The 17,482-nt window shown below is 43.5% G+C and overlaps 1 protein-coding gene across 10 annotated transcripts in view; it reads left to right on the top strand.

Annotated features, from left to right (window-relative positions):
- The window catches only part of RYR3 (ryanodine receptor 3), a 568,796-nt gene that overhangs the window by 291,802 nt on the left and 259,512 nt on the right, over nucleotides 1–17,482 (top strand). For all 10 annotated transcript variants that reach the window (XR_014810912.1, XR_014810914.1, XR_014810913.1 and 7 more), the window contains exons 17-18: nucleotides 5,747–5,880; nucleotides 8,222–8,463. Coding sequence is in view for 6 of the 10 variants with exons in the window: in XM_084969350.1 (XP_084825476.1) it covers nucleotides 5,747–5,880; nucleotides 8,222–8,463 (376 nt within the window). In the remaining 4 variants the exon portion in view is untranslated. The remainder of the gene's footprint in view (nucleotides 1–5,746; nucleotides 5,881–8,221; nucleotides 8,464–17,482) is intronic.

Below are 17,482 nucleotides of genomic sequence, written 5' to 3'. Positions count from 1 at the left end.
TTTTCATATAAGTTCATACTGCTTAGACGGGAATTTGAGGACCCCTGTGGGTCCATGAAGGTGGTTGTGACATTTTTTTTTTTTTAACTTTTGTAGATGTGCTGGGTGTGAGAATGCCCTGATTGTACCATGCCACCTCTGGTCATATACATACTGAGAATAGGGAGTGGTTACAGGATTAACAGTTATTATCACCTCCTCTTTCCCCCTAAGATTTTGTAGTTGTTAGCTCTGTCCTTGCCATGGAAAGCATTGCCACTCCTCTCAAACATGATCAAATTTAGGTCAGAAAATTAGTGGGAAAGAACACCATCTTTGGAGTGAAGGGGGCAGGAGTAGGGTACACTGCCCACTCCCCAATTTCTGAATGCCCTCTACCCTTTGACCTCGCAGTGACAAGGTGCTTGCTGATCCCTCAGCATGTCTTGCCTTTCTGCTTTTCCAGGACCCACCAGAATTCTATCCCTCTTCATGACTTAGTTCAGATGTCACCCCCTCCATGAAGCTTTTTCTGAATCACAGTTGGACAGGGTCTCCTCTCCTCACTCCTTGTACAGCATGCATACTGTTGCATGGTGGTTCCACCCTGCCTTTCACTATAGTTATATTATGTGGACATTTCTCTCAGAGGCTGAGTTCCTTCGCAGGAGGGACCTTGTCATCCCCATAGTGCCAAGCTCACATGTTATACATGGCAGGCATTTAATACATGTCATTGAAGGTGGAATGAATGAATAAGAGGAATGAATGAGTAGAGCCAGAATCTACTCCTGTCTCACCTTGAATGGATGGAAGCCCATATATACATACAAGTCTCATCCCATCCAACAAATAGCTGTTAGTAGTAAAGAAACACATTTATGGAGTTCCCATTGTGGTTCAGTGGATTAAAAAAAAACCCACATAGCATCCATGTGGATGCAAGTTAGATCCCTGGCCTCACTCACTGGGTTAAGGATCTGGTGTTGCCACAAGCTTCAGTGTAGTTCACAGATGTAGCTCGGATCCAATGTGGTCATGGCTAAAACACGGGCTTGCATGGGCTTGATTCAACCCCTAGCCCAGGAACTTCCATATGCCACAGGTGTAGCCACAAAGAGGGAAAAAAAAACTCACTTACTGTATTGAAAGCATCAAATTTATTTGGTAAAAAGAAAAATTGTTGAAAATTATAATAGTAAGCTTGTAAGTTTTCCATGGAATAAGCATCTAGTAATAAAAATAAAATACGTCCTTTTCACTTGCCATTCCCCCAACTCCCCTTACTCTAAACCTGCTCAGTGTTATCACAGATAAATATTTTTTATTGCTTTCTTTATTTCACAAGGATTTGAAGCCACATGTGAGAAAAATATATGGTAAAATAGTAATATCAGGAGTTCCTGTGGTGGCTCAGTGGTTAACAAATCTGACTGACATCCATGAGGACGCAGGTTTGACCCCTGGCCTCACTCAGTGGGTTAAGGATCTGGCATTGCCCTGAGCTGTAATGTGGATTGCAGATGCAGTTCGATTCCTGTGTTGCTGTGACTGTGGCGTAGGCCAGCAGCTATGGCTCCGATTTGATCCCTGGCCTGGGAACCTCCATATCCCATGGGGGCAGCCCTAAAAAGCAAAAACAAAACAAAACAAAACAAATAGTAATATCATTGGTCCTGAGAAAGTATAAATCAGAATTGAAAAGTTAGCCTGGGGAGTGGGGCACAGAAGAGTGCACAGGTAAGCAAACCATTAACTCCCCCAGACTTGGTATAGTAGCTCCATAAAGTCACTTCTGAGTGCCAGGCAGCCAGGCAATATAGAATCATTCCCAACCACCCAGTTTGTGCAGCCACAGGGAGATCAGAACCTGTTCCTCAGAGGCAGCAAAGCACTCATTTCTCAAATAGACAACTTGTTACAAAATTCACAGAAATAAGTACATTTTGCATTAAAAAAAAATGTGGCCACCCTCATGACATGTGAAAGTTCCTAGACCAGGGATCAAACCTGTGCCACAGCACTGACCTGAGCAACTGTAGTGACGATGCCAAATCCTTTGCATTTTTAAAATACAGCTGTTTTTGTAGATAAAAGCTGAGTACAAAATGCAACAGCCAAATGATAGTTCCACGGGTGTGCAATACATAGTTCTTATCTTTAAAGCAGAATTCCCCCATAATCCTGTGTTTAGAGCAGGGACTAATGGAGATTAAAAGCATAAGAGAGGGTCTTGAATGAAATACAGTATCCATGATGACAGTGATTACAACAAAGCAGCAAATGAACTCCACAGAGTGGGCCAGGGAAATTCTCAACTTGGGACAGTGTATAGGTTAGAGAAGACTAATTCCTATGTTCTCTCAGGGAAGCCACGCTCTATGGCCAGCCAGTGGGAGGGCTACATGCTGTGTGCTCATTCAGCCTCCTTCCATCTAACAGCCCCACAGTCCCCCAGGACCAGGCTTCGCAGACTGTTCTGTGCTATGAATCTCTTGGGGTTTGTTTGAAAAGGAAGACTCTGGGAGTTCCCGTCGTGGCTCAGTGGTTAACAAATCTGACTAGGAACCATGAGGTTGCGGGTTGGATCCCTGGCCTCAGTCAGTGGGTTAAGGATCCAGCATTGCCATGCGCTGTGGTATAAGTTGCAGATGCGGCTCAGATCCCACATTGCTGTGGCTCTGTCGTAGGCTGGCAGCTACAGCTCTGATTGGACCCCTAGCCTGGGAACCTCCATGTGCCACAGGAGCAGCCCTAGAAAAGATAAAAAAGATAAATAAATAAATAAATAAATAAATAAATAAAAGGAAGACTCTGGGAGTTCCCATGGTGGTTCAGCGAGTTAAGAATTCAACTGTTGTCCATGAGGACATGGGTTCGATCCCTGGCCCCACTCAGTAGGTTCACAATCCAGCATTGCTGTGAGCCTTGATGTAGGTTGCAGATGCAGCTAGGATCTTTGACCCCTAGCCTGAGAACTTCCATGTGCCATGGGTGCAGCCCTAAAAAGCCACCCCCCCCAAAAAAAAAAAAAAAAACAAGACTCTGATGTGGTAAGTCTGGGCCAGTCTGGGCATCTGTACTTCTGTAGGCTTCTAGGTGATGCAAGCGCTGCTGGATCTTGCTTGGCGTGAGGAGACCCTTGGGCTTTGTAATCCCTCCTTGGATCTCCACATCCAGTTGGAAAGAGCAAGAGTACATGGTGAACAGTGTGGAGAGGTCTTTAGGGGCCAGGCCTGAAAGCCATGCACATCACATCCACTGCTTTCCCCTGGCCAGAACTCAGTCACGTGATGCTGCAGATCTGCAAGGCAGTGTTGACCAGAATACTGCTATATAGCATATGGAACTATATATCTAGTCACTTGTGATGGAACATGATGGAGGATAATGTGAGAAAAAGAATGTGTATATAAATGTAAGACTGGATCACTTTGCTGTACAGCAGAAATAGAAAAATGTAAATCAACTATAATAGAAAAAATAAAAAGAATATACACAACATAAAAGTTGAGAGTTACATTTTATCTGATGGATAACACTGAGGACTTAAGCCTGGGAGGGAGCCAGCCTCTCAAGTAGCCCTGAGAAAACTGCTTCAAGGAGGTGAGAGGAGAGAGTGAGGATATATAGGAGTTTTGCAACAAAGGGCAGGTAGTTGGAACAAAAGTTTACTGTTAATAAAAGAAAACAATGTATCTCAAGTTAAAGAATTTAGTATTTTTTTATGTATGGGAGGATGCAAGAGTCAGGGATCACTGAAATCATTCCTTTGAGATGGACCTCAGCTCTCTGTTTGGGGCCATTGTCAGGAGTGGCTGCCATCTGATGGCTGCTAATTCCATCAGAAATTAATTCTGAGTTCCCTCGGGGATCACCAGCTCAGACTCTCTGTGGCTATAATCATTGAGGACTGCAGTGACATCTTTTGTTTACTGGTATGGCAAGCAATATTTTATTTCTCAGGAGGATGGAAATTACAGCCTCTTTGTGCTCAGGGTGAGAAGGAGATGGAGTCTGGTGACCCCTCGGCAGTACCTGCCATAGCCAGTCTTGCATCCCAGAGGACACTGAGAAGCTCCCTCCCTATCAGAACGTGCAGATGACCCCGAGGCTCTGAGCCTGCCTGTCCCCCTCAGTGGGCCAGCCCAGCTATACTCCCTTTTAAAACCATTTAAACTTTTTTAGAGAAGGAAGTTTGCTCCCATTCCCTATTTTAGCCAAAGTTACACCTCCTAAAACAAAGGCTGAACAATGTCAGCACATTCTTTATGGCATCATTTATTTATGGGTGATGTGCTACTCCATTAGGCTGTGCGCTTTCCACAGAGCCTTTTTCTCCTGTTTCTATTGTGTGTGGATTAAGCTCTGCTTTCCCTCTGGCTGTGACAGCAAGGCTCCTATAGCTGTCACTCCAAGGCAGAACAGATGAAAATGTGTGATAGGCCAGATAATAAGTATTTAATTTCCTGGCCATCTACAAGCTCTTCTCTTCGAGTGAGAAATTATCCTCTGGATTTCCAGTGCTGTAGTCAATAACGTTTCTTGGCGTGGTAATGGTAAGACTTCTCTGTAAAACCACCTTTGGGGTTCTTTTCTGCTTGTCCCATAAATGTGCTTTGTATTTTTCTGGAGCAAAATTGACATTCAGGGAGCCAGGTAGAAAATTGGGTTATGAGAATTATGGTTACAAATGCCATCAATAATCTAAAAGCCATCCAGCCCCACTAAGCATGGGGTCGTCCATGACCACTTTGTTAAGACTGAAGCGTGGCAGGCCCCTCCCTGTCAGCACAGCCTGCCTTCATCTATTGGCTGTCCTTCATCCACTGCTGTTTGCACCTTCCTCCCCAAAGGGAAGAAGAATTTAGCTTGCTCCCCAGGATAGGAACACCACATCTGAATGAAGGAGGATACAGCCCAAGGCGATGAGCAGACAGGGGCTGGCACCTGGTGGAGGTGGCTGCGCACTGTTCCCACTTCCCAGGCAGCTGGAAGACCATGTGGACTGGGAACAACTCAGGATGGGTCTGGTAGATTCAGGGGCCACCTGGCTCGCTTGCTCGTGTGGTTCGCTCTCACTCTGGAGGGGAGAAAGAGCAGGTGAAAGGTTTTTGAACAGGGATTTCTAGGAACACAAGGGTTTGTGTTCTTGAAATTTGATGCTATCGCAGGAAGAGACCCAAGACTTGGAACCTGCCCGGCTCTCACCTCTACTGCACCTAGTGAGGGTCCCAAGCCTGCTCCCTGGGAGGGATCTTAGCCAGATGGGAACCTGAGTGCCTTTTAGGAAGAGCTCTATGAATGCCTACTGATCCTGGGCAGAGGACCCCCAAGGTCAGGCCAAGTTAAGGCCCTTCTATCACCTACCGTAAGAGAAATTTGTGCCTGGATTTTGCACCTCGATGCCTCAACCTCTCCCTAGTCCTGGCCCTGGCTGGGGTATTAACCTAGACAGGCTGTCTTCAGAGCTCAGACTCCTACTCACCTTAACAGTGACCACAGGTGACAGGCCTAGTTTGGAGGGATGGAGCACAAGTCTAGGGCAGAGCAGCTAGAAAGAAGCCCGACCTCAGTTCCCTGAGAGGCAGCACTCACTCCTGCCAGCGAGGCAGGTGTGGCTTCCTTGACTCTGAACAGGTCCTTCTACCTGGCCCCTGGCCCCCACATTCACAAGACCCACTTCCTTCATGTACTGTGGTTGCCAGGTCCTGCCTGCTGTGCCTTCCCAGAGTCCTAAGGTCTGGTGGGGTGTGTCCTGCTGTAGGTTCTGGATGTGCTGTGTTCCCTCTGTCTCTGCAATGGAGTCGCTGTGAGGGCCAACCAGAATCTGATCTGTGACAACTTGCTGCCCCGAAGAAACCTGCTCCTGCAGACACGGCTGATTAACGATGTGACAAGGTAAGGTCACCACCATCATTCCAAATGCCCATCTTGTCCCCAGAAAGGAAGAGAGCTGATCTGAACTCCAAAGCCACCTGCCCATCATTTCCATGGTGATGCAGGTGCCTAAGACCAGGAAAATGGGTACATTTCTAGGACCTTGAACTTCAGCCCCTTCAGCTGAGCTCAAACTTTACCTCCGAAGTAGCCAAAGACAGAGTAAGGGCTAAAGAATTCGGCCTTAAGGGGTCTACCAAGTTTTTTTTTTAAACATCTATGTGTATCTTGTACCTTTTTTATAACATTTATTTTTATTTCAATAGGCCAACTGGATTTTTTTTCTAAAAGTCTTTTGGTAGAGTGGGTGCCCCATGTTGGGACCGTGGTTTCTCATATCCTCTGGCACATGGCCATTTACGGGCTGCCTATGAAGGCCAGAATGGGCCCATGTGGACCCCTGGCCTGCTGATCCATACGTGCAGCCCCATGGGAGTCATCAACTCACTGGCACGCACTAGGCAGCAACTTTCCACCCAGGTCCCCTCCCTACCACATGGTGTAAGGGAAGAACCTCCCTTCTGAAGGTGGAGCAGCCCCCAGACCTGAGCCATCACATGGACTTTCTTCCGGGTACTGGTCTGCTTCTTCCCTTGCCCACCCAAAGTGGACACAGCCCCAGCCCAGAGCAGTGGGCCTCTAGCAGAAGGAGTCCAACCAGAGCATCTCCAAGTGGTTTGTCTGAAGCTTGTAACCATTCTCACTGGATCCCTTAAAAACCTCTTAGCCTTTAACAAATTTGCCCAATAGTGACATCTCCCCCCACCCTGCCTTTCTATTATCTAGGGTGAATTTTTTCCAGCTTTATTGAGGTATAATTGACAAATGAAATTTTAAGATATTTAAAGTATACAATGTAATGATAAAAAAAAAAAAAGCACTTTAAAAAAAAACATTATGGAGGTGTTCCCATAGTGGTTTAGTGGAAACAAGACTGACTAGTATCCATGAGGATGGGGGTTTGATCCTGGCCCCTCAGGGGGGCTAAGAATCCAGCATTACTGTGAGCTGTGGTGTAGGTCACAGACGCTGCTCAGATCTGGTGTTGCTGTGGCTGTGGTGCAGGCCGGAAGCTGCAGCTCCGATTCAGCTCCCAGCCTGAGAATGTCCATATGCCATGGCCGTGGCCCTAAAAAAATAATAAATAAATAATTATGAAAAATTCGAGCAATACAGAAAAAGAAGAAGAATGTAAATACCAAAAAAAAAGGTGATGATTTGATATAATGTACACTATGAAAGGATTCTCACATACTTACCTTAAAAAAAAAAAGAAGCTTCAAGTTGTACACTCTCAGTAAATTCCAGTTATACAATATGGTGTAATCAACCATAGTTACCATGTTATGCATTAGAGCCTCAGACTCTCTTCATCTTATAAGTGAAAGTTTGTGCACTTTCACCAACCTCTCCCTACTCCCTATCCCACACACACTACTCCCCACTGCCCTCTCGAAACCACTTTTCTACACTGTTTCTGAGTTGGACTTTTTTTTTAGATTCCATGTTTAAGTGATACCATGCAGTTTTTGTCTTTCTCTGACAGGATTATTTCTACTAATGACTTTGTAATGTTTTTAAGAGGTCATTATTATTAATAATGCCTAGGGGGAGACGCTGCTGTTATGAAAAACAGTTTAGGGGTACTTAAACCAATTTATCAGAAGATGGAACTCAAGTGAGTCATTTATTTCACTTTCGGAAAAAGGCAGGAGTTTATAATCATATAACTCTGTATGATGTCTTCAGCATCTTTATCCATGGTTGGCACTCAGTAAATGTTGGTTGCCTTCAATGGAATATTTAAAGAATGGCCTATATAGTTTAAAATGGAACTGGTGTTGTCCTGACACCTCCCACTAAGAACTTAAATAAGTATTGGAGACTCGAAGCTTTTCCTACTTTAGAACAAGATGAGGAGTTACCATCATGGTTCAGCAGTAACAAATCCGACTAGTATCCATGAGGACGTGGGCTCAATCCCTGGCCTTGCTCAGTGGGTTAAGGATCTGGCATTGCCATGAACTGTGGTGTAGGTCACAGACATGGCTCGGATCTTGAGTTGCTGTGGCTATGGCATAGGCTGGCAGCTGTAGCTCCGATTGGACCCCTAGCCTGGGAACTTCCATATGCCGTGGGTGTGGCTCTAAAAGACAAAAAAAAAAAAAAAAGAACAAGATGAAAATCGTAAAATTGCTCTTGCCCTTGGCTTAATTGGGTCTCGCCTCCTAGAGTCTGGTTCAATTTTCTTTCTCAGTTTTTAAGAATCTGTAGGTGCCACCTGTCCTGTGTTTAATTTCAGTATTCGGCCGAACATCTTCCTGGGAGTTGCTGAGGGCTCTGCACAGTATAAGAAGTGGTACTTTGAGCTCATCATCGACCAGGTGGACCCCTTCCTCACAGCAGAGCCCACACACCTACGGGTGGGCTGGGCCTCCTCCTCAGGCTATGCCCCGTACCCTGGAGGTGGAGAAGGATGGGGAGGCAACGGAGTTGGTGATGACCTGTACTCCTATGGCTTCGATGGACTTCAGCTTTGGTCAGGTGAGCACCGTGCCAAAACGTAGGCCCCTCATCCCTTACTGGGCACAAGGGAGGCTCAAATTGTTCAAATCGAAGTGGTCCTTTTTTATGGAAATGAGATAGGCTCAAGTCTGAACTCATTAGATGGTTAGGTAGGAAGGGCATCACATCAGAAATGAGCTGTCCTGCTTTTATACCCTGAGTCTGGCACTTCAACGGCATGGTCAAGTACAGACCACTTTTCTCAAGCTTGGTGTCTGCTTCTGTACAGCCCTAATTGCATAGAATTGTTAGGATTATGTGGGCAAATAGGGAAGGAGGAAAAGACTGACTGTTTATTTACTAGGCAGGAAACTACGTGTCTTTTGTACATTTTATCTTTACAGTGGCTGCCTAAGGTGGATAATACTGATCTCATATTACAGACATGGAAACTGAACCCAAAGATGTTTAATTAATTTATTCATAGTCATACTGGGAAGGATCCAGATCTGACTACAAGTCCGTTATCTTGTTGATGCAACATGTTGCTTCATAATACACTTTGTAAAATGTCTGGATCTGTGCCTGACACATAGTAGATGCTAATCTCTTAAAAGAATTCAAAACATCCTCTTTTATTAGATAAACACTCATGCTTTCCCCAGACATGCCCATGGCCTGTGCCTGTGAAGGAGTGGGTTGGCTTCTGCCTGGGTGAAGAGTAAGACTAACTCTCAGGCTTTCACCCACAACAGAAGCTCTACCTCTCCTGTCTGTTGTCCACATCGTGTCTCATCTGTACCTTTTGCAAAACTGTAAGGAGGAACATTGCGTCCCTTAAAGAAATGCCTTACATTGTGCTAGCACCTCTTATGTAAGGAACCAGGACACACCTTCCTTCTTAAATCCAGTACCAGGGGAAAGCTTGTCTCTACAAGACAAAATCTCTGTATTTTCTTTTGTAACTGAGAACTACATAACCCATTCCGTTTTCCTTCTTCCCTTTGCATCAGCTAAAGCCAACGGCCCAGGTCCTGATGACATATTTCTTACAGTTGGTCTTTACTTTCAATTGATCAAGATTTAAAAAAAAAAAATTGGAGTTCCCATGGTGATGCACCAACCCAACTAGTTCCCATGAGGTTGCGGGTTCGATCCCTGGCCCTGCTCAGGGGGTTAAGGATCCAGCATTGCCATGAGCTGTGGTGTAGGTTACAGACATGGCTTGGATCCTGAGTTGCTGTGGCTGTGGTGTAGGTCAGCAGCTGGAGCTTTGTTTCAACCCCTAGCCTGGGAACTTCCATATGCCAAAGGTGCAGACCTAAAAAAAAAAAAAAGAAAAAGTCCAAAAAAGTGCTGTTTTATATTCAGTATACACATTTTTTTTAACTTTGAGGAATGGTATAAATGAATTTACTTAAATGCTTATTTACCCTGGTCCATTTATGGGAAGAAATCGTCTGTCTATGTTTTGTCTGTCCCAGGGGACAGTGAGGTTGGTACAGACAAAAGCGGGTACAAAATGGCTGGAGGATGGGTTAGGGTGACTGGTTTTTGTCCTATTTATCCTCCCCGCTTAGCCTTCCCTGGTTCCACCTCCAAGGGGGAGGGAATGGCTCATCTCCCCATGGTTCTCAGAGACCCAGTGTGGAGGCACCACATCTGTGGTGATGCAGTCATTGTAGCCTTCAGCTTAGGTTATCATTGGATGTCCTGAGGTTCTCAGAAGGTTGTCTCAGAGGAAGTGATTTGAAAAGAAAGTGTCGTTATGCTCACACACATCTACAGCTCCTGAGTTTGGTAGAATTGAATCTGTGGGGGACCTAGAGGGATTGAGGTGAGAAAATTATGGCCCACTCTCTTCAGATGGCTGCTCACTTCCTGCCACCTCCTCACTGTCTCCCAAGCATATTCTCTGGATCCCAGGCTACAGCTAAAGAGAATTCTGGATTTGTTAATGAAATAGAAAATCCACCTAGACCCTTGGGTGAAGCACATTGGCCCCTAGTTTCAAAGAGAAACCAATCTTTCTCAAAGGAAACATTCATTCCCTCTTTTCCAGATTTTGCAGCACTCTGTGGGCAGAGCCCTTTGTAACATGTACAGGTTAAGTACATTGTGAGTCAGGAGGCAGAGAACCCGCTCACTGGTCCAGAAAGGGCTGCTGTCAGTGCATTTCAGGACCTGGACATCCATCCATTGTGTATTGTTCTAGGGGTATAGAGTGCCTGGGGTGGACAGTGTGCTCTTCTTCCCTCTTGTCTGCTCAAGACCAGCCGGATGTGCTGAGCCCACACAGTCATCACTAGCAATGGCTCATCTGATTGGAAATACAAGGGATGGGTGCTTGCAACTCAGCTTTTCAAAAGTTGACTGAGGCTCTCTGAACATCACTCACATGGTAATAGAACTCCATATAAGTGCATTTGGGGGACTTCACCCCTCAGTCTTCAGTGAGATGTGGAGAAACCAGCATCTACAAAATGGACACTTTCATGCTCACTAAAATACAAAGCTTTCTTTGATCTGGGCATCGTTCTGAATTCTGCAACTAGGACACAGGGAACATCTATCTTGCAGAAGGCTGCAGGTAAATATGTCAGCGTGTGTTCCAGCTAAAGAAATAAGGTTTCTGTTAACAACTCCCACCAGGGCAGCAATATATTTGGGGCTGTCTCAGAAAGGGTAGTTGTCTGCTTGGGAATGAAATGGGAGTGATGCTCCAACTTACTATAGGAGGAAATAGAGGGTGGCTAGAGAGAGATACTGGAAACTGGTCTGATGATTTTTCTCCTTTTCCTTGAGAGGTAAATGCCCAGGACTATTACCTTTAAACTTTTCTATGTGAATAAATTAATCCACTGCCTTGAACTGGTCTTTCGTGGTACTTATTACGCAAAGTGGATGTTGCCAGAGTTGGAAAGAATGTAGAGCCCCTGACACTTTGTTAGCAGAGAAATTTAAGGAGAAACTGTATGGCTTTGGAGTTATACCTGGGTTTGAATCCTAGCTCTTAACTTAACTTGGTTATCTCACACTGGACAAATTACTCAACTTCTCAGACACTTATTTTGCTCAGGTAAAATGAAAATGATACAAGTCTCTTAGGAAATTTAAATGAGATGAAGAGCATGGAAGTTCTTGATGCACACTAGATACAAAGTAATTATGATCTGTTTTCACTCTTTGACTGTGAAGTTGACTGTCACCGTCAAGACCAATTCCCAAGTTCAAGGTACCCCACCTCAGCTCCATCCAAAGGGGAAGAAGAACCCAGGTTTCTGTGCTGAATGGGAAAGGAAGTTTCAAAGCGACATCCCGGGAGTATGAATGAGCTTTTTCTCTGTGCAGGGAAAGAGCAGCCTTCATAGGTCTTTTTAGCCCCCTGAGCCTGTGACGTCACTTTCAAGCATCAGTTGTACAAATATCTCCCATCGCAACACTGCCCGGTTGGCTCAGCCACTGTGATTTTCCCTTCTGAGCAAAGGCTCTTGTCTTGGCATCGCTTTCCCCCTCTTGATGTAGCCTTTATGTATGTAGCCTTTCAGAACTGAAGTTGGAGGTGAACTTGACTAAGGCAGCCAAGTGCATCACTTGTTAGGTAGTAGTTGCACGGCGGGCGGGCGGGGGGGGGGGGCGGCAATCACACCTACCCTTCCCTTTTGGCCCCTTTTTCTCTTGCAAAATTAGAATAAACAGAGGAATTCATCTTCCCAAGGGATGGGAAATACAGGAAGTAAATGAATGGAATAAAATTGTGTTTCCTTTTTAATTATGACTTCTGACTCGTCACGATAATTTAGTCAGTTAAAAAAAAAAATAGTTGAATTTGGATGAGAGGATCTTTACCTGGCTCCCTGCAAAGATGAGCTCCAGGGTATTGATTCACCTATCAAAATACACCCCACTGTGACTCGGACTTTTCCAGCCCCAGTGCTGAGTGGAGAGGATTCAAGGAGTAGCCTCAGACACCCGCATTTTTGTGTAATGGGACCTTCTCTTTCCTAACACCTGAGTATTTGTGTTTATGTCATAAAGCCAAACTCTGCGGGGTCTGGGGCAATGGACATGCTGAGCGTCAGTGTTTCCAGTTGTTTATGTTACTCATCAGAGGAGATGAAATCCCACAGTAATATATCCTTGGGTTAATTTGAAGGTGTGCCCCATATGATAAAGTGGCCTTTTCCTCTACCTTAAAAATGCTAGGCTTAGAATGGCCTTTCCAAGCTTCCAGGGCCCTTCAGATGGCCCTGAGCTTCTAGGTCAGAGGAGGTTTCTTCAGGCTAGCAGAGGCCACAAGACTTCCCAGCCTGTCCCAGTAGATGGTCTCAGGAATTTTTCAGAGTCCCCAATATCTTGAAAAGCAGTTGGGGCGATTTCTAAAAATGCTCTGTGACAAATTTGCTTTTCCTTTCTACAGCATAACATTTCTGTTGGGTCAAAGACATTTTAAAGGTATTCGAAAATGTTTTTTTTTTTTTTAGCACTGTCTTCCAAAAGGGATTTATTGATTTCAGTAACTCAGTATTCAAATCACTTTCTGAACTCATTCCTCAATGCTGTGAATCTCCATGTTGTTATTTTTATCCTAACGTTATTAAGGGTATAATACCCCTACAATGTTCTGGTAAGCTTATCTATTATTATCCTAGTAATTAAAGTATCTGGAGTTAGAAACACAACAATAATATCTTTTATTCTGTGTTTCCACGTATCAGGCCCTTCTAATGACTTTATATGGAATAATTTGAAACTCATAATAACCCCATGACATCATCATTATTTTCATTTGATAGATGAGGGAACTTGAGTCCACAAGGGTGACTTGCCCAAGGTCACACAGTAAGTGGCAGAGTCAGTACTCAAGTCCTGAGAGCCATTTACCACTACACGTTATTGCCTCTCAAGTGGTACCCAAGACACCAGTCATTTGTATCATCAAAATCTTAGAAATAATAATGGTGCCTAACAAGGAACTCTTGACAGCATCACTATGGATATTACTGTACCCACTTTGTGGACATAGAAGTTGATTTTCTAATAAAATCACAGCAGTAAAGGCTTGGTATTTTGAATTCAGCCCTCTGTGGCTCTGAGACCACTCCCACCCACCCCCCATGCTACCTCATTAGAGAACAGTTGGAAGGAGAAGCATCTTGTTTATTTTTTTTTAAGTTTTATTAAAGTGTAGCTGATTTACAAGGTTATGATAATTTCTGCTGTACAACAAATTGATTCATCAATACATATACACATGTACATTCTCTTTCAGATTCTCTGTGCTACACAGCAGTTCCCATTGGCCAATCTTTTATAAATGTGGGGTACAAGACCCTTCTGAATCATCTGGAGTCATGAAAGCTGTCCCAGGGGTAGAGATTGCTTCCTCCAGCTGGGAACGGTTTTATTAAACAGTGTACAAAAGCAATCACAATTCTCTCATTTTCTAGTTTCAAATCTTCACACTACTCACACTTTAAAACTAGATGTACTTTATTAGATGACCTTTTACAGAATGAATGTTCTATGAAGTGGACTCTTTTATTCAAATAGACTTTCCAGGGAATTCCCATTGTGGCTCAGTGGTTAATGAATCCAACTAGGAACCATGAGGTTGCGGGTTTGATCCATGGGCTCGCTCAGTGGGTTAAGGATCTGGCGTTGCCGTGAGCTGCGGTGTAGGTTGCAGATGCAGCTTGGATCCTGCGTTGCTGTGTCTTTGGTGTAGGCCGGCAGCTACAGCTCCAATTAGACCCCTAGCCTAGGGACCTCCTCCACATGCCACATGTGTGGCTGTAGAAAATACAAAAAAAAAAAAAAAAAAAGACAAATAGACTTTCCGTTACATTGCTCTAAGCACTTGCTAAGTATATGCTTTATATCCAATGGTTATCCACAGTCTCCCTTTAGTTTCTGATAATATTGGTCCCAACTCTGTATTCTTCATATGTTTTAATTCTAGGCTCGGACTATGATTGCTGTGTGCCTATAGATGCTTTTAGCCAGTGTTCTAACAGCGACTTCTACCAGGCACTCAGTCTCGTAAAATAAGGGAGGTAAAAGACAGTGTCCTTCACCTCAAGGACATAATTGCCCAACCTGGTGGTGGTTTTCAGCCAAGAGAGCAAACCAGACAGGAGAGATTCTCCCAGCCATCCTTCCTCAGAAAGGTATTTGGCTACTAGGTATATCGAAGGCTAAATGAGACTCGGAATTTGTCCTCTGGTAGCATCAAGGCCCTACTGTGTGAAGAGCATCCCCCATGAAAACTACTCTTTTATCTTCACTGGCTGAGACTCAGATCAACACATAAGCCAAGAGTGAATTCTAAGAGGGTGGAAAGAGGGGGACCTGGAGTCACAATTGAACACTGTCAGTTTTGTTTTAGTTGATATGGGTCTCAGAAAAGTAAGGCCCTTCTCCCTTGTATTTTTATGCAGTAAGCATCTGGATGCTTTTAAAGGTAGTTGTCCAACCCAGCATTTCAATTATTTCCTGGTTTTCCCAAATTCATAGGACTCTCTTGAGAGTTGTTCAAATGACTATGGTGGTATTTTCCAGAAGGTAAACTAATTGAAAAAGAAACAATTGAAGCAGGAAAGATTGGCTGTTAATGGGAAAATAAGAACTCTTAAGAATGAGACAATTTTGGCAAGGCTTGCTGAGTTTTAATGCCATAGATTCTTTTCATAACAGAGTTGAATATAATAAGGAAGGGGAAAAATTCTGGAACCTTGGGGTATCTAAAACTATAAATGGAGCTGAGAGGATTCAGTCTCTTCCAGTGGAGACATTGGAAAGGTGTCAAACCTACACACTTGTCCAGTTGGCTTAGATTTGTTTTGTTTTAGTGTTGACTGTAGGTCCTACCATGAGGAAGTTGTCCCTCTTCTCAGTAATGACACAAGGTATAACGTTATAAGAACAGAGTCCAAGGCCATCCCAGACTAATTTGCTAATATGCACTGAAAATAGTATATGTTGTTGAAATGGTTCAGTTCATCTTGCTTTATTCCCCTACCACCCCTCATCAAGCCCTCATCGAGCCCCCATCAAGCCCCACATTCTAGCTTCACCAAGCTCTAGCCATTCTGCAAATATGTCATACACTCCTTGAATACTCTTTCCTTTCTCATTTATCTAACAAACCTTTCATTCTTCAAATTTTAACTTGTCACATGCTCCCAGGCTGATTGAGCCCCTTCTTCTACCTCTAGAAGGCATCCCGTCACATATACCTTTATCGCAGCAATTAGACTGAATTGTAGTTCTTCATTCGAACGGCTGTTTCCCATCGAGACTATGGATTTCTTACTGGCAGGAACTGTATCCTCTGCCCCAAGTACAATATCTGACACAGTGTAGCGCCTCATTACTGTTTATGGAAGGGTGGGAGGGAGTACAAGATGATTTGTCAATCGCCCAAAATAACCAGAAGGGGGTACCTAGTAATTTTTTTATTAAGGAGAATGTAGTTTTACTATTTTAAAATCTACCCCTTAGTTTGATACCTATTACTAGAATTGTAGTAACCGCTGAATATATTAAATAGTTCTAGGAGTTCCCATCGTGGCGCAGTGGTTAACGAATCCAACTAGGAACCATGGGATTGCGGGTTCGATCCCTGCCCTTGCTCAGTGGGTTAACGATCTGGCATTGCCGTGAGCTGTGGTGTAGATTGCAGACGCGGCTCGGATCCCGAGTTGCTGTGGCTCTGGCGTAGGCTGGTGGCTACAGCTCCAATTGGACCCCTAGCCTGGGAACCTCCATATGCCGTGAGAATGGCCCAGGAAAATGGCAAAAAGACAAAAAAAAAAATGGTTCTAAACTGAGATGAGAAATATTACAAAGCATCTACTAACCCCAAACTCCCAGTCCATCCCACTGCCCCCCTCCCCCCGGCAACCACAAAACTGTTCTCCATGTCCATGAGTTTGTTTCTTTTCTGTGGATAGGTTCATTTGCACCATATTTTGGATTCCACATGTAAGCGATATCATATGATATTTGTCTTTCTATTTTGTGACTCACCTCACTCAGTTTGAGACTCTCTAGTTCCATCCATGTTGCTGCAAATGTCATCATTTTATTCTTTTAATGGCTGAGTAGCATTCCATTGTGTATATATACATCACATCTTCTTAATCCATTCATCTGTCAGTGGACATTTAAGTTGTTTCCATGTCTTGGCTATTGTGAATGGTGCTGCAGTGAACATAGGGGTGCATGTATCTTTTTCAATGAAAGTTTTGTCCAGATATATGCCCAGGAGTAGGGTTGCTGGATCATATGGTAGTTCTATGTTTACATTTCTGAGGTACCTCCATACTGTTTTCCATAGTGGTTGTACCAATTTACATTCCTACCAACAGTGTAGGAAACTATTGCATTTGAAATGGGTAAGCAATGAGGTCTTGCTGAGTAGCACAGGGAACTATATGCAATCACTTGTGATGGAGCATGATGGAAAATATTATGAGAAAAATAATGTATGTATATGTATAACTGGGTCATTATGCTATATAGCAGAAATTGACAAAACATTGTAAATAAACTATAACAAAAATTTTTTAAGGAAATCTTACAAAGCATATAGATATATAGATATACAAAATTTATGAAAAACACACACTCATCATAAGGGGATTTTTAAAAATTATCTTTTCATGGCATATTATGAAGCCATTAAAATCTAGTTTCTAATGAATATTCCTTTATATAATCAAATATTTACAGTGTGAAAAGTAAGAAAAAGCAAGTTAAAAAACCTACAATATCTCAGTTTGGGCGAATATTTATATATATATAATATAGCAAATAAAAAATACAGCAATAAAATATGGGTTGAAATATTTTTTGTAATTTTTTTACTTGTTTATACTTTTATGTATACAGAATTAATATCTATATTGAATGGGGAGTTCCCATTGTGGTTCAATGGTAACAAACCCAACTAGTATCCATGAGGATGTGGGTTTGATCCCTGGCCTCACTTAGTGGCTTAAGGATCCAGCATTGTCATGAGCTATGGTATAAGTCACAGACGCAGCTCGGATTT

Source organism: Sus scrofa, chromosome 7 (assembly GCF_054392235.1).
Source record: "Sus scrofa isolate SSC_HxYL_T2T_F1_AM1 chromosome 7, Sscrofa_HxYL_maternal_Yorkshire_Landrace_v2.0, whole genome shotgun sequence".
Taxonomy (NCBI): domain Eukaryota; kingdom Metazoa; phylum Chordata; class Mammalia; order Artiodactyla; family Suidae; genus Sus; species Sus scrofa.
Note: the sequence above shows the minus strand (reverse complement) of the source record. Positions and strands in the feature narration are given on the sequence as shown.